A 14,844-nucleotide genomic window follows, 5' to 3' on the forward strand; every position below is an offset into this window, starting at 1 on the left:
AAAGGAAATATAATAGTTCTTTTGGATAAAATGAATAACTGAGTAAAGTGGATAACATAACAATGATAATTACATAATTTTATTGAAACAATGCACATTTATCCCATCTCTAAACTTTCATTAACATCTTATATCAATTGAAATAAATCTAGGTTACCCTTTTTTTCTCTCTAGAATAAATTTAAATTCTAACAAATCTATAAGCTACATTCATAACAGTATGCATTTATTTATACTTAAATTTTATTGTTTCATTGCTATTTGAACTGTGTCTAAATATTATTCACACCTTTATAGGTTGTAAATGACTTGGAGAATGTGCAGCTTATGTTATGTTATAGAATTACCTTACCCACAAGCTACTCCAAGCTGCTCTTGTGCACGTCTCATAAAATTTTTTATTATATTTTCATTATTATTTATTTTACCTAATCCAACTTTAACTAATTTAATAATAAATAAAGAATACATATGAAAAACAAAAGATTTACCCTGGTCATTTTTTTCTGTTAACTGCCAATGGCACTTAACTCTACTTTTCTATACAAATGATACTGCAACAATAAATATTTTTTATTTTATTAAATAATGCACCTGAGAATACAGAATAATAATATGCAAAAAACAAACACTGTCCCATAACTATAATAATGATTTTGACCTTTCATCTATGTGTCATGTGCCATTACAAATTCATTCAAGTTAGTAGATATCTTTCTTGTTAGAATGAAGTTTGTACTAAAAGAGGAATTGACACTTCTCTTTTCAGAAAACAATGAAATAGAATAAATCATTTGATAGATGAAAATACTGGCTTTCTGTTGGTTATAAACAATATACAATCAAATGCAAGAAAGAACTACAAAAAAATTCTGAAAGAGGGAATGTGACAGATGGGTTTGATTTTTCTATTTGATAGCTTTGTAAGAAAAAGAAAAAAAGGTTATAAGAATAATGTTTTATCTGAGTAACAATGATTTGATAGTGAACAATTTACATTAAATTTTGTACTTATTGAAAAGATGGTGAATAAATTACAGAAAAGGGGATCTTAGAAAAAAAATGTCACATTTTTCACATTAGGGGAAGTTCAGGATTTTTTAAAATATTGTCTTATAAAATCAAGAACTTAAAACTTATATACTATTAAAATTTGGATAATTAACTATGATTTTATGCTATACTATTTGGTATAATATATACTAAAAATAGTTTAATTAACTTTTTAATGTAAATCACTAAACACATAATGTCATCATGTGCAGTAAAAGATGCCCAGTGCAAAAGAATTAATTATTCAACTAAATTCGAGAAGCTTCACCAAAATTCTACTGATGCAAAGAAAATAAAGAAGACAAATAGTGGAAAGTGTTATTGCTTGTTTCTTGAATTTGGTACAAAGCTATCTGAGGGCTGTCTATGCTAGCCTTCTATAATTTTCAAGTGACAGACTGAAGAAAAGTAAGTTACCCCTAACTCTTAGACTACACTTCACCAGTGAATAATGGAGTTGACCAGCATATTATTATGGATCCAAAATTAAAAGGGTGAGGATATGCAGTAATAGATTTCAATCCAAAACCACTACTTGACAAACATCTCTGTGTATGTGACAAATAACTGGACCAACTGCCAACAAACCTGGCACATACAAACACCTCCTAGAGAGTGATAGGAGCAGTATTTGTATGTTACTACACCCCACTCAAAAGATTTTGTTGTTGTTGTTAACTTTGCCTTTAGTTGATCATCTAGTGAAACTGTCCAGTGGGGTAATTCTATCATTGCATACAAAAAGCTGATTAGTAAAAAGTAGAAGTTCAATGAATTATATCTTGTTTACCTTGATGATAACATCTTTATTGTTAACTTGTAACAAAATATTTTCCTTCAAAATTTCGTATTCAGACTCTATTATTTGTGATGGAGTCAGATTTCCTTTTGCTTTGATTAGCAAATCCAGAACCTCCTACTGCTTTGCTCATAATTAATTAACCAGTTAGTTTTTAAGTGCATCTTAGAATAACACAATTATTTTGAAAAACATTTCAGTATATGTCAAAATAGTAAACTGTGTGTAATTTCATGCTGTACACCAAACTAAATACTATATTTTGTGAAACAATTTCATATGATAATTTCAATTTGTTAAGTTATTAAAAGTTATATGAGCTACTTAGACAAAAAGGAGTCCATTTCCCCTGTTTCTAATTGCAGTATGTGAAACAATAAACTATTACATAAATTCCATCAAATTGATATCTCATGATGTTCATTATAATTAAGAAATATAAGGCCACTTATATACAATAAACTATTACATAAATTCAATCAAATTGATATCTCATGATGTTCATTACAATTAAGAAATATAAGGCCACTTATTTAATATCTGGATAAAGTGGTTTATCTATGGAGCAATATAACTTAATTGTAACTTATCAATACAACTTAATTGTAACTTATCAATACAATAATATAATGTTTTAAAACTATTTCTATTTCCAAATCAAGAGGTATAATTTGAGAGAAATTTGAAGTTAGTCTAAAATAAAGTAAATACAAGACATTTTTGTGCAGCATACATTATTTGAAAATAAAGAAACAGAAAAAGATGCATAAAGAAGAAAGTTCAAGGAGTATCACAATAGGTTCATTCACCCACATAATTTTCTACAAATGAAATAAGCTCATGATGTTTTATCAGTGACAGAAATGTCCCAAAATACTTACGATAATCTGAACAAATTGCGTACCAGCTGAAGCTTCATATGGTAAAGCTGCTAAATAACGGCCTTCAGTAAATTGACTGTATCTTGTTGGAACAATAAATTCTGGATGATTGTCATTCAAGTCAATCACATTAACTGTCACCTGAGTTGTTAACTGAGACAACCCTGCAATAAAAAATACAAACTGTTACATATTCAGGTTTATATCAACAACAGACTCAATGTGATGAATTAACCACTTATGTAACAGCTAGAAATCTGTCATATTTGTTTAATATGTATAATTTCCTCCCCATCCAGTTTAACTAATATACCACACAACAACTTTGCACACCAACATGTTTAAAATATATATTTTGAAGTGTAAAGGGAAAAAAAAACAAAAAACAAAAACAAGTAATTTTTTTTAAGTTACTGATAAATGTTTATCAGTATAAGACTGGAAGTGATGAGCACAGCGTGTTACTCAACACCTTTCAAACTTTAATATCATACTTACCAAGACTAATTTTTAGACCTTTTGCCTTGACTTTAAGAATTTTACCTGTGTTCAGATTAAATTAGATCTGTTGAGCTGCAATTATTCAGTTAATTGCACAAGAAGATGACTTTAAATTGTAATTAATAAGGAATAAAAAAATATGCCAGATTCTAGACATTGTTTTTAAACAAAACACAGTATTGAAGAACAAAAAATAAGTATCATTAAATTTATTTGATTTTTCACTTTTATAAAAAATGAATGCTATTATCTTAAAAATATTTTTTTCACACATTTGCCATTTATGCACACTCACACAAGCACATATCTATCTATATACATAAATGTAATTTTCAGAGCAATGTTGTTACAATGAGAATTTAGAATGATAGATAGATTTGAAAACTAAAATATACTGCAACTACCTGTTGAAGGAAAAAGAAATGCTGTTTTGGCTTCTACACTGAGTTATTTCTCAAGGTACTGTAGATTGTGTAGACTGTGTGAGTTGATCAAGGGTGTTGTTAGTAGAACTACGACCTTATCATATTTATCTACAAAGTATGTTGAGGGTAATTGTCCACAGGTTGCTGATGCACAAACCATTGTTTCTGTTGAGTTCAAATTCATGTAATTTAATACAGATACAAGAGATGGACAAAAACGTGGTTTCTCTTGTAAATGTTGTGGAGTAGTTAAAATATGTCTTAGAAATAAGAGAAATGATGTTATGTAATGGCCAGGTCAAGCATCTGATGTCAATCTGATAGAAAACGTATGAGCTGTGTTAAACCAACTAATGAAGGAATGCAAGGCAAACATGGAAAATGAACTTTTTGAAGGATGGCAGTCAATCACTCAGGAATATCTGTACAAACTCACTGAAGATGTCATGTCAATGTAAAGTTGTACTGAAACCCAAGGCAATGCTAACTAAATATTAGCTTGTGAAACTGGTTTATGTTATTTTGAATTTCATTTTTATGTTCAACTGTTGCAGAGAAACTTCTTTGATCATCTTGTAGGCTAATTAAAATAAGATCTAAGAAACTACAGCAGGTGCACATTTTATGATAATATGTAACCAAAATCATGAAAAGTTTGGGTATTTATGAAAGCAAGTGTTAAAATTAGGATTTGAGATCATATTTGAACAATCTTATCAAGTGCATTCTGAAAACATAAAGTTTTATATATTTTTCTGTTATCTATAAAATATATAAAAAATTAACATTTTCAAGAGATGCCACTGGTATTGTCCACCACTTTAGATTTTACACTTTTCATTCCAATGGTGAGCTTTGTCTAAAATTTTGTTCATCCAAGTTTATGATATTTACTGCTTTGTACTTATGTTCAGCTAAGAATTATTTATCTGAATTTGTTAGTCTAATTGTATTTTTATATTCTCTTAATCTTTCTTCTACTGTCTGATCAATTCTTCTAACATAAATGTTGTCACACAAACATGGTGCTTTCTAGATGAGTTCTCTTTGTTTCTAGAAGCAGACAAGAAACACTGTATAATTCTATTCAACAAAACAGATCATGAAGAAAAACTGTGATCAATTACAAAGACCTTAAAGGAATTGAAAAAAACATTAATTACTAAACTAAATGAAAAATTAACAAAAATGAAGAGAGATTTTCACCTGAAAACTATTGAACTCTAAACATAATGGAAAAAACCAACTCACCTCACCTCTATGTTTTACCTAAGATACATAACACTGAAGTCCCTCTTAAGCCCATTGTCAGTGCTATAGACTTACCTTTCCCTAATACAGGAAGATTATTTTGAAAAGTTCTTAATTTATTAATCATTAATTCACCAGTCAGAATAAAAAATAAAAAATGTTTGTAGAAATCTTTGAAACTTCTACTCAACCTTCAAACGTTTTGGTACATAAGAAATTAAAAGTACGTAAGTCCCTAAATTTTTGCACAAGTATCAATGTAGATAACTTGCTAAAACTTTTAACCTCATACACTAAATCTGCATACTTTAAATTTCAAAATGAATTGTATGGGCAAACTAATGACCCTTTTATGTGATCACATCAATGATGTATTATCAGCAACATTTTCATGAAATTTTAGCACTCAAACTAATATTTGGAAACTATATGTTGATGAAACGTCTGTTATTAGAATTATCAAACATTGAAGATTTCCTCTGTGACATAAGTTCTATAAACCTCAACTTACAATTCACCATGCAGTCAGAGAAAATAAAAACCATTCCATTTTTGAATATACTCATTCACAAAGTAATATCATCTCATCATTACTGTTTATATAAAAGCCGTTCACACTAACAAATTCTTGCACAACAGATCCAGCCACCCAAAAGCTGTTGAAACAGAGAATTTTATCAACTATATTTTACAGAACCACAAGATGTGTGATGAAGGCTTTGTTGATAGAGAACTGATCTTCCTAGAGAAAATTTTCAGAAACAGAGGATACCATTCCAGTTTTATATCTATCATCTAGAAAATTAAGAGTCTTCCAAATGCATGTGTGTTTTTCTCATAGCAAAGCCCCATTGAGTCATCTGCTGTGTCCACTGAGGGCAACTGAACCCCTGATTTTGTTATAATTCCAAAGATTTACTGCTGTCAATGGCATTACATGCAAAAAATTATGGGTTTGTAGAGTTAAGAAGTCTCAGTACTTCTGTAGACATATTGGTGGAAGCAAAAGCAGTTGACCAATTATCGAAACAGAAAAGAATCCATGAAACAAAAGCTAGGAAGGCTCTTATGAAATTTAACACTTTCTTACTCTGAAAATGTATTTCCTATCGAAAGCCATCTTGATCCTAGCCTGCCCTATGAGCACTGTTTAAAGAAATTTTGCTACAGTACACCCACTGTCCCTATCTAATATCTAGCAAAACCACAGCCAGCTGAGGAGAATGGTGGAAAGTGGTTGAGAGAGCTAAGTACCTACAGGAAATACACTTTCAGAGAGAAAATATTAACCTGAAACAGTACTACCTCCTCTCACTCAAACCTAGAATCCCACAATGCCAAGATGGAGGAGGTGATAAAGTGAAGAGTGACTGCACTTAAAGAGGAGGTGTGCTAGAATATGAAAAGAGAGCAACCTCTTTGGTACAGCACTACTTCTAGAACAAGTATGCAATCTTCACCCAGCAATCAACACAGTAACACTACTGGGACAGAACTGAATTGACTGGAACAACAAAAGTCAATAAAGAGAAGTACAGCACAGAAAAACTACAGAAAATGCTGGATAACTATGACATGAATCAGAATGATGTTGATAAGCATGGAAAAACTCGTGTGTATGCAACCATTTTCCCTTAAATGTATGTACCAAGGGAAGTATCTTGGTTTACACTGGATTACACCATGTGTAGTCCATCCAGCCAAAACAGTTAGTGGCCATGCCCTGTATAAGATATATATGACAATCCATCACTGTGCTCAGCTCCTTGTCAAGCCACCAAGCAAGGTTGACCCTAATCCCAGGAGGAAGGGAAATAGGATGGTCCAATGGATTGTAAAAGAAACTCCATTGGTTCAAGAAGCATCCACTAAAGGGAGTTCATTTGAGCTTGATTCAAGGAAGCCCATATCTCCAAAAGAAATAGAACCCTTTATGCAGTAAGAAAAGGAGAAGGTAAGCTACTGAGACTGTCTGTCCCATATTCCTAAACCTAGGTGGAGAAGGCTGGGATTAATGAAGATGGGGATTGAAGAAAAAAATCCCATTGGAACAAGATGTTGAGTGGGGTTAAGAATAGACTTCTCCAACTGGAAAAGAAAACCTCGCTTGTTTAACTTACCAAAAAATTAAGTGGGTGGGACAAGTCTCCTATCTCTTTTGATCTCTATCTCTATCAGCTTTTGAGGGAGAATAATAAGACAGGAGTATAACTCTTGTTAAGCAGTGACAACCCAACCCCTGTTGTATAGTAGGTCTTGAAAAGACTAGGCAAAATTATTAAAAGGAGGGAAAGATATCTAGGAAGTGGATAGAGAAAGTGTAATTGAAAGCAGAAACCTTCAGATAACACCCAGAAAACCCACACAACTGTCACAAATTATAGCCAGAAAGATATATAAACTACATATACTTAGAGAAAGTACAGATTACTAACAAGTCAATAAAATCTTAAAATTTGTTGAGTCTGTAAAATACAAAAGAATAATGAATATGCAAAACTATGAAATTTGGCCTAAAACATAAAATAATAAGTAATTTCTAAGGTACAAAGGTACAAATGAACCTAGAAGATAAAAGACACATAAATATCAAACTTAAAAGTCCATCCAAACAACTGATAAGACAAAGGATACAAAAGTAAAACCTACCACAAAGAGCATGGAATGAAAAAGCACCCAATTAATGATAACAAAATCTGTCCCATATCTAATACTCAATTGGACGAGACTAGTTGTAAAGAAAAAGGATTTGGTTTGGTCTGTTTTGAATTTCACCCAAAGCTACTCGAGAGCTATGTGGGCTAGCCGTCCCTAATTTAGCAGTGTAAGGCTAGAGAGAAGGCAGCTAGTCATCATCAGCCACCACCAATTCTCAGCCTACTCTTTTACCAATGAATAGGGGGAATGACCATCACACTATAATGCCTCCATGGCTGAAAGGGCAAGTGTGTTTGGTGTGATGGGAATTCGAACCCTCAACCCTTGGATTATGAGTCAAGTGCCTTAAGCATCAGGCCATGCCAGGCCAAAAAAAAGGGAACTTACAAACTAACTAGAGTAAACAGTGAAAGGAAATACCAATAACAAACCAACACCCCACAAAATTGAACAAAGCTACAAATGCCCACACAGTAACTAATGTGCAAAACCCACAGATATAGAGTAAATTAAACAAAAACAAAGTAATAAGCAAACTCTAAATGCAAACTTAAACTAAAGTTATGTAGATGTTAAAAGAATTACCGAAGGGCCACTTAACTATTTGGCATAACAAGAAATGTTTATATGCACAGCTGATGCTCATTAATTTAAGTTGGCTACAGCTGTCTTATCCATGATGGTCCATAACTGCACATTTTATGGCCCACAGATCACCAAGTGAGAATCATTAGTGAATGTGTCAAATTTTAAATACTACTTCCAAGTAATAAGAAAAAACTAAATTCTGAATTTATTAAAAACAATGATTATCAAAAACAAATAATGGTTTGTTTTGAATTTTGTGCAAAGCTACACAAGGGCTATCTGTGCTAGCCATCTCTAATTTAGCAGTGTAAGACAAGAAGGAAAGCAACTAGTCATCATCACCCACTGCCAACTCTTGGACTACTCTTTTACTAACAAATATTGGGATTGATTGTAACATTATAATGCCCCCATGGCTGAAAGGGTGAGCATGTTTGGTGGGATGGGGATTCAAACCTGTGACCCTCAGATTATGATTCAAGTACCTTAATCACCTAGCCATGCCAGACCAAACAAATAATGGTAATATAATTTAATTTTTTAAAACAATTTTTAATATGCTAATTACAAGAGACTTAAAAAATGGCAGTTTTGCTCAGTTCCCATACAAAATAAAACATCTCTTTTTACGATGTGATACATTTTAAACACAAAAGCACTTTCTATTCATACAAGTTGAACCAGTAAACTTATAGCAATTAAAATTTAAAAATTCTATGAAAAGCTTACCAAAAATTCCACCAACTGTATTCAAGTGAACCGACAGTAAATATTTAGATTGTTGTTCATAGTCAATTTTGGGATCTTGAATCCTTAATTCACAATCTTGATTTTCACTTTCAACTACGTAAAAATTACCTAGATGAGAAAGAAATTGTAATTTTATACTTTTTCTCTTTTTCTATTTAACACTCATAATAAAACTAATTGCATCTTCTGATTTGATACCAATTAGAAATACCATGAAATAAACTGGATCATTAGATGCAACCCATTTGTAAATAAAATAAAACCAAGCTGAAATCTAATTAAAACTAAAACAAAGTGTTTTTATTTTTTGTTTAAAAACTATTAAATGTCCTATAAAACTCAGAATGATAAAGATATAAACGTTTAATAAACTTTATGTTTTTAATGTGAAATATATCTGGGAACAATTCAGTAACTGAATGGAAACTTGTTTTCTACTCTCATGTCAACAGAAAAAAAAAAGTGACTTAGTATCTACTTGGCTCTTACAAAATAAGTTAATTCAGATTCAGGCAGTTTAAAGCATAAAATAATGGTTTAATGCAATGGAATTCCCAGATATTAAGCACTAAAATCTTGGTATTATCAAAAAACCCAGCTCTTTATCAGGAACATTTAATCAATATCAAATCTTAAATCCCAACTAGGTCAATGTTAAAGAATGCCACACAGTTTTATGATTTTAGGTGTCAATGTTTCTCTGCACCAAGTATTACACTTTTTCATGACTAATGTATGTCTAGATCTACACTTGTCTTTAAGCAGTACTTTATGTATGTTGCAGTTTTGTATTTCAGGTTATCAGCATAATTTGAACTGAAACTTAGATCATTAAAAGTTAGGTGTTACTCTTACTGAATTAAAAATAAATAATTTCGATAATAATAGAATAATGCCCATGTATGAGATGTTTGCAGTATGACATTGAGCATTTCCATCTACATTTCATTATTTTTGAGCACACATTCTTGTAAAGCTTAGAAAACGTTTCATAGAGCTTTATTAGGAGATGCATAGCATCTTCTATTTTGAGTCTCTACAGGTTCTTTAGAGGAAACATTAAACTACTAAAGTCCTTAATATAATGCTGTTAAATGAGATTTTTCAAAATGGTTTATTTTAATACAGGGTGTTCGGAAAGTCCCTGTGCAGTTTCGTATGTTAATAAATATATAATGCACAGTGACTTTCCGAACACCCTGTATTTCTGAGTAAATTATCCGTTTGAAATGGAAAATTTCCATTTTTAATTTTTGAACCTTCCATATAGGCTTCCAAAATAAACCCAAAAAGACTTCCTGGTTTTGACTGTTAAGCTCATAAACTGTTAAGAATCGACTTTTAGTTGAAGGAATACTGATATTTAGAGTAAAATGCTCTAAAGCTACTTTATTCGTTTTTGCTTAATTATTTAAGAATTACAAAAGTAAGTAAAATAAAATTTTGCCCAAATGTAATATTTGCAGCAAGAAACGTTTTATAGAATACATAAAATCTAACACAATCAAGACTTTTACTCTCAATTCAAATAAAATAAAAGGCTTTTACAAAAATTAATTAAGAGACAGGAAACAAAGAATGTTTTAGAGAATAAAACTAAATATTTTAATTTTTTGATCCATATAACTTTCAAATCTAATGGTAATATGAATTGTGAATAGAAACAGACAAAGCATTAAGAATAGACACTCTTGATGATAAGAAACCCACCTGAAGCAAAAATGGATATAAGAGCAGCTGGTATGAGTATTAACAGTTTTACTAATAAAGTAGAGAACAATGTTTCAACTTTCCAAGGACATCTTCAGGTTAACGTTGTTCTTTGCTGTATTTGGTTTACGCCAAACATGTCCTGTGTTCTGGTGTCCAAATAATCCAATTTTGGACTCATCTGTCCAAAGAACATTATTCCAGAAGTCCTGGTCTTTGTCTACATTCTCTCTGGCAAACTTCAGTCCACCATTGATGTTTCTCTTAGAGAGCAAAGGTTTCCTCCTTGCACACCTCTCATGCAAGTTAAACTTGTGCAGTCTCTTTCTGATTGTAGAGACATGCACTTTCACATCAACAGTAGCCAGAGCCTGCTGTAGGTCCCGTGATGACATGTTAGTGTTTTTGGAAACCTCTTTTAGCATCTTGCTGTCTGCCCTCGGGGTGAACTTGCTTGGACAACCAGACCTGGGCATGTTGGCAGTTGTTTTGAAAGCCCTCCACTTGTTGACTATTTTCCAGACAATGGAATGGCTGATTTCAAATTCTTTTGGGATCTTTTTAAATCCCTTACCAGACTCATAAGCTGCTACAATTTTCTTTCTGAAGGCCTCAGACAGCTCTTTTGCTCTCACTCTCACTTCAACAGTCAGGAGCACACCAAAATAAATGTTTGAGGTTTAAATAGGGCAAGCCTCATTCAAAATGCTGAGTAATGATTTTCTAATCATGTGAACCTGGTGTGATACACCTGTGTGTGAGTTGAGCCATTTTAAGTGGGAATAAGTGTGGGAGTGTCCTAACATTTTCCTCAGTCAGAATATGCATTTTTGTAGAATTACATTTACAGAAGATCTTGAAAAGTCTTTTCTTCTGTTTTAATTGTTTAGTTATATTCCTATAATCTCTCAGTATTGTTGAAATTGAAATTAAATATCTATATATCCAAAAATGTTACACAAATAAACAGGCTTTCATTGGGTGTCCTAACTTTTTCACATGACTATCTTCATTGTATAGGTCACTAGTTAGGTCTCATTTAGAGTATTGTGTTTAGTATTGAATTCCTTACTTTAGGAAGCACACTGATTTGTTGTAAAGGGTTCAGGAGATGGCTATTTTGATGATACCTATATGATGGAAAGGTTGTCATACAAAGACATTAAGATCTCTGAAACTGCATTACCTTGAAAAAAAAATTAGAGGAAATCTGAATGAGGTGTTTAAGAGAACTTGTAACATTAATGTAGCAACTTTTCTTGTACTTAGTAGTAAGTATGACAAGACTACAAGGCACAAACACAAATTTTGGTGGAGTAGGAGTCATCTTCACTTAAAATAGTTTTTATGTTTTTAATACTTTGGTTGATCTATAGACTGGGTTTCCTTCAAATATGGTGGATGCAGAAAATGTAAGGGAAGGCTTGATAGATATCTGAATGATAAGGGATTGCTTTCAGTTTTGCAAAGATTAGTTTGTAGAAATGACAGCCTAGATAGACCAAAATATCCTTTCCCTTGTTGTCCTTAAAATGAATTTCCCATTTGAATGAGAATGATCAGCCACATGGAAGCTCTAGTCATTTTGGATAAATTTGATGTGTCTAGTCATTTTGGATAAATTTGATGTTACTTCTTAAGTAAGGAATATTAAATTTAAATTATCTGATACAAAATGTTGAAGAAGTCAGTTTGTAGAGAGAACAGCTTGATATCCAATAATAAAAAAAAAGACTTTTTAGCACACACCTTGTGTGTTTGCACTATCTACTAAAGATGTTCATTTGCATTTTACATTGTGTCTAGTTTGCAGAGAGGACAGCTTAATATCCAGTCAAAAAAAAAAGAGAGAGAGACTTTCTAGCCCACATCTTGCATATGTTTGCATTATCTACTAAAGATGTTCATTTGTATTTTATGTCATTTCTAGTGTTTTTATTTCGTTCTCATACGTTCAGTTATTCAGAGAAGTTCAGTGCCAGATATTTTGTCAAATCTTCCATTATTCAGTAGACCTTAGCCACTGATCTGGCTGAAACCAGTTTGAACTGAATATACTACCAAACATATTTAAAAAAGGTATATACGATAACAACATACTTGTAATAAATTTATACCTTTCTTGAAAGAAAAAGTAAAAGCATTTTAATACATTATGCACAACATTTACTCCACACATTTCTTTAATGTCACCAACCAAACTGTAGCTAATTTCTACTTATTCAAATGAACAATTCAGCATGAAATTTAAGCATAAACTCTTTTTATTTTTTTGTATAGAATTAAAGTTATGTTTTCCAGATATAAACTAAAGAAACAACAAAAGTTCCTCTTCTATTCTTTATGTGAATGGCATTTAAACAACTTAAATAAAATTGCCAGTTTTTAATTAGCCAACTCTTGGGCTATTCTTTAACCAACAAATAGTGAACCTGATGATGACTGAAGAAGGTCAAAATGTTGTTCACTCCTCTACGTAAAAAATTTTCTCAATCCAAACAAGCTGTTTTTACATATATAAATAGTGGAACTGACTGTCACATTCTCACACCCCCATGGCTGAAAGGGCTAGCATAATTGGTGTGTCAGAGATTTGAACTTGCGACCCTTAAATCATGAGTCAAGTGTCTTAACCACCTGGCCATGCCAGGCCTAGAGCATGTGGAAGACAATTCTATTTACATCTTCAAGCTCCCCCCTCTCCAGTACTGCAAGTTTTTCTCATCAGGTTTTCATCTATCATATTAATAATCAGTTGTACATCTAACATAAAATAAAAGGCAAAAAACAACATATTAGTAGTCAGAAATAGATTCGTCTTTTCTGTTAGGATGACTGAGGAGCAACTTACAATGATAAAACAAGATCTTTACTATAAACATATTGTAATTTTTAGGTTCAGTCACAAAATATATATCTGAATAAATTTATTTTCACTACAAAGGTTTGGAATGTTTGGAAAAACTTTTGATTAAAATATTTAAAGTATGCAAATAATGTATTTATAGAAGCTTTACCTTTTTCATTTCCAGAAACAATTTCACAATTAACAGGAAAATTCCCATTAGGTTTATTAACAAGTGGAAACACCTTTATCAGTGTATTAGCCAAGGCCATTTCTTCAACTTCCACACTAAAACAAAGAAAATACATACTTGAATAATTAAATAATTTTTGTTACTTTTTATAGCTTGCAAAATTAATAATGACTATACTTAATCTTTTCCACAATTAAAACAGTAATCAACATTTTCTTAATACATTAAACCTGGCCCTATAATATAAAACAAAAATAGTGGTAAATGGTCATGATAAAATTATAATATTGATTAATATACATGTGCGATAATTTAAGAATAAACCTAGTGCACATTTCCATGATCTTTGAAGTAACCAAGCTAATTTGAGGGCCAATTATATAGAAAAATAATGGAAGTGACTTATTCTAGATTGAATATAAGAGGCAAAATATGATGTTCAAATAAGAATAATGCAAAATAATTCATTTAGTAAAAACTGAAAGTAAACCTTTAAGTGTTGAGTGGTAGAATATTTTATTATACTGTAAATAAATAAAAGAGGTATGTACTTAAATAAAAGTAAACTTCAAGTAAGTTTGAACCAAAAATAAAATAAGAGTGATCAGCAAACTGAAGAAAATAAGACACAATGATGACACTTCCTCAGCAAGTTCGAACTCTTCAAGATCAGAAGTGAATCTGTTTGACAAACTGCCTTTACAATTTACCATCTAATTGCAGCAGAACAATCAGAAAAATTAAATCTGAAGAACCCAGAAGAATCTACGCCCCATATGAACACCATAAAACAGTTCTACATTCCCAGTGTAAAGGACAATGAGTGAGTGAGTGTTTGGAATTAAACAGAAAGCTACATAACAGGCTGTCTGTGCTCTGCCCACCAAGGGTATCAAAACCCAATTTCTTGTAGTGAGAGTCTGCAGATGTACCCCTGTGTCACTGAGGGGCTATAAAGTACAACATGATACAACTGTCCTATGAAATATGGATATATATCATAATAAAGAATAAGTTGGCACATTTAAATGAAAACTTTTTCTAGTTACTTTTTAGCAATGCAATGTTTTGAGTAGACACCCTTCACCAGGCAGTAAAGACAGTGTTACTAATGTAATACAGTCTTTACTATCTGATGAAGGGTATCTGCTTGAAACATTACATAAAATAAGCTACAAAGCTTTCATTTA

General features: G+C 31.7%; 1 protein-coding gene across 6 annotated transcripts in view; it reads right to left on the reverse strand.

Moving 5' to 3' along the window:
* Positions 1-14,844, reverse strand: part of Cad99C (cadherin 99C) — a 243,147-nt gene that overhangs the window by 47,349 nt on the left and 180,954 nt on the right. For all 6 annotated transcript variants that reach the window (XR_013029256.1, XM_076505837.1, XM_076505839.1 and 3 more), the window contains 3 exons: positions 13,634-13,749; positions 8,886-9,014; positions 2,734-2,897 (listed from right to left, as the gene is read on the reverse strand). Coding sequence is in view for 5 of the 6 variants with exons in the window: in XM_076505837.1 (XP_076361952.1) it covers positions 2,734-2,897; positions 8,886-9,014; positions 13,634-13,749 (409 nt within the window). In the remaining variant the exon portion in view is untranslated. The remainder of the gene's footprint in view (positions 1-2,733; positions 2,898-8,885; positions 9,015-13,633; positions 13,750-14,844) is intronic.

This window comes from Tachypleus tridentatus, chromosome 6, assembly GCF_004210375.1.
Source record: "Tachypleus tridentatus isolate NWPU-2018 chromosome 6, ASM421037v1, whole genome shotgun sequence".
In the NCBI taxonomy this organism is placed as follows: Eukaryota; Metazoa; Arthropoda; class Merostomata; order Xiphosura; family Limulidae; genus Tachypleus; species Tachypleus tridentatus.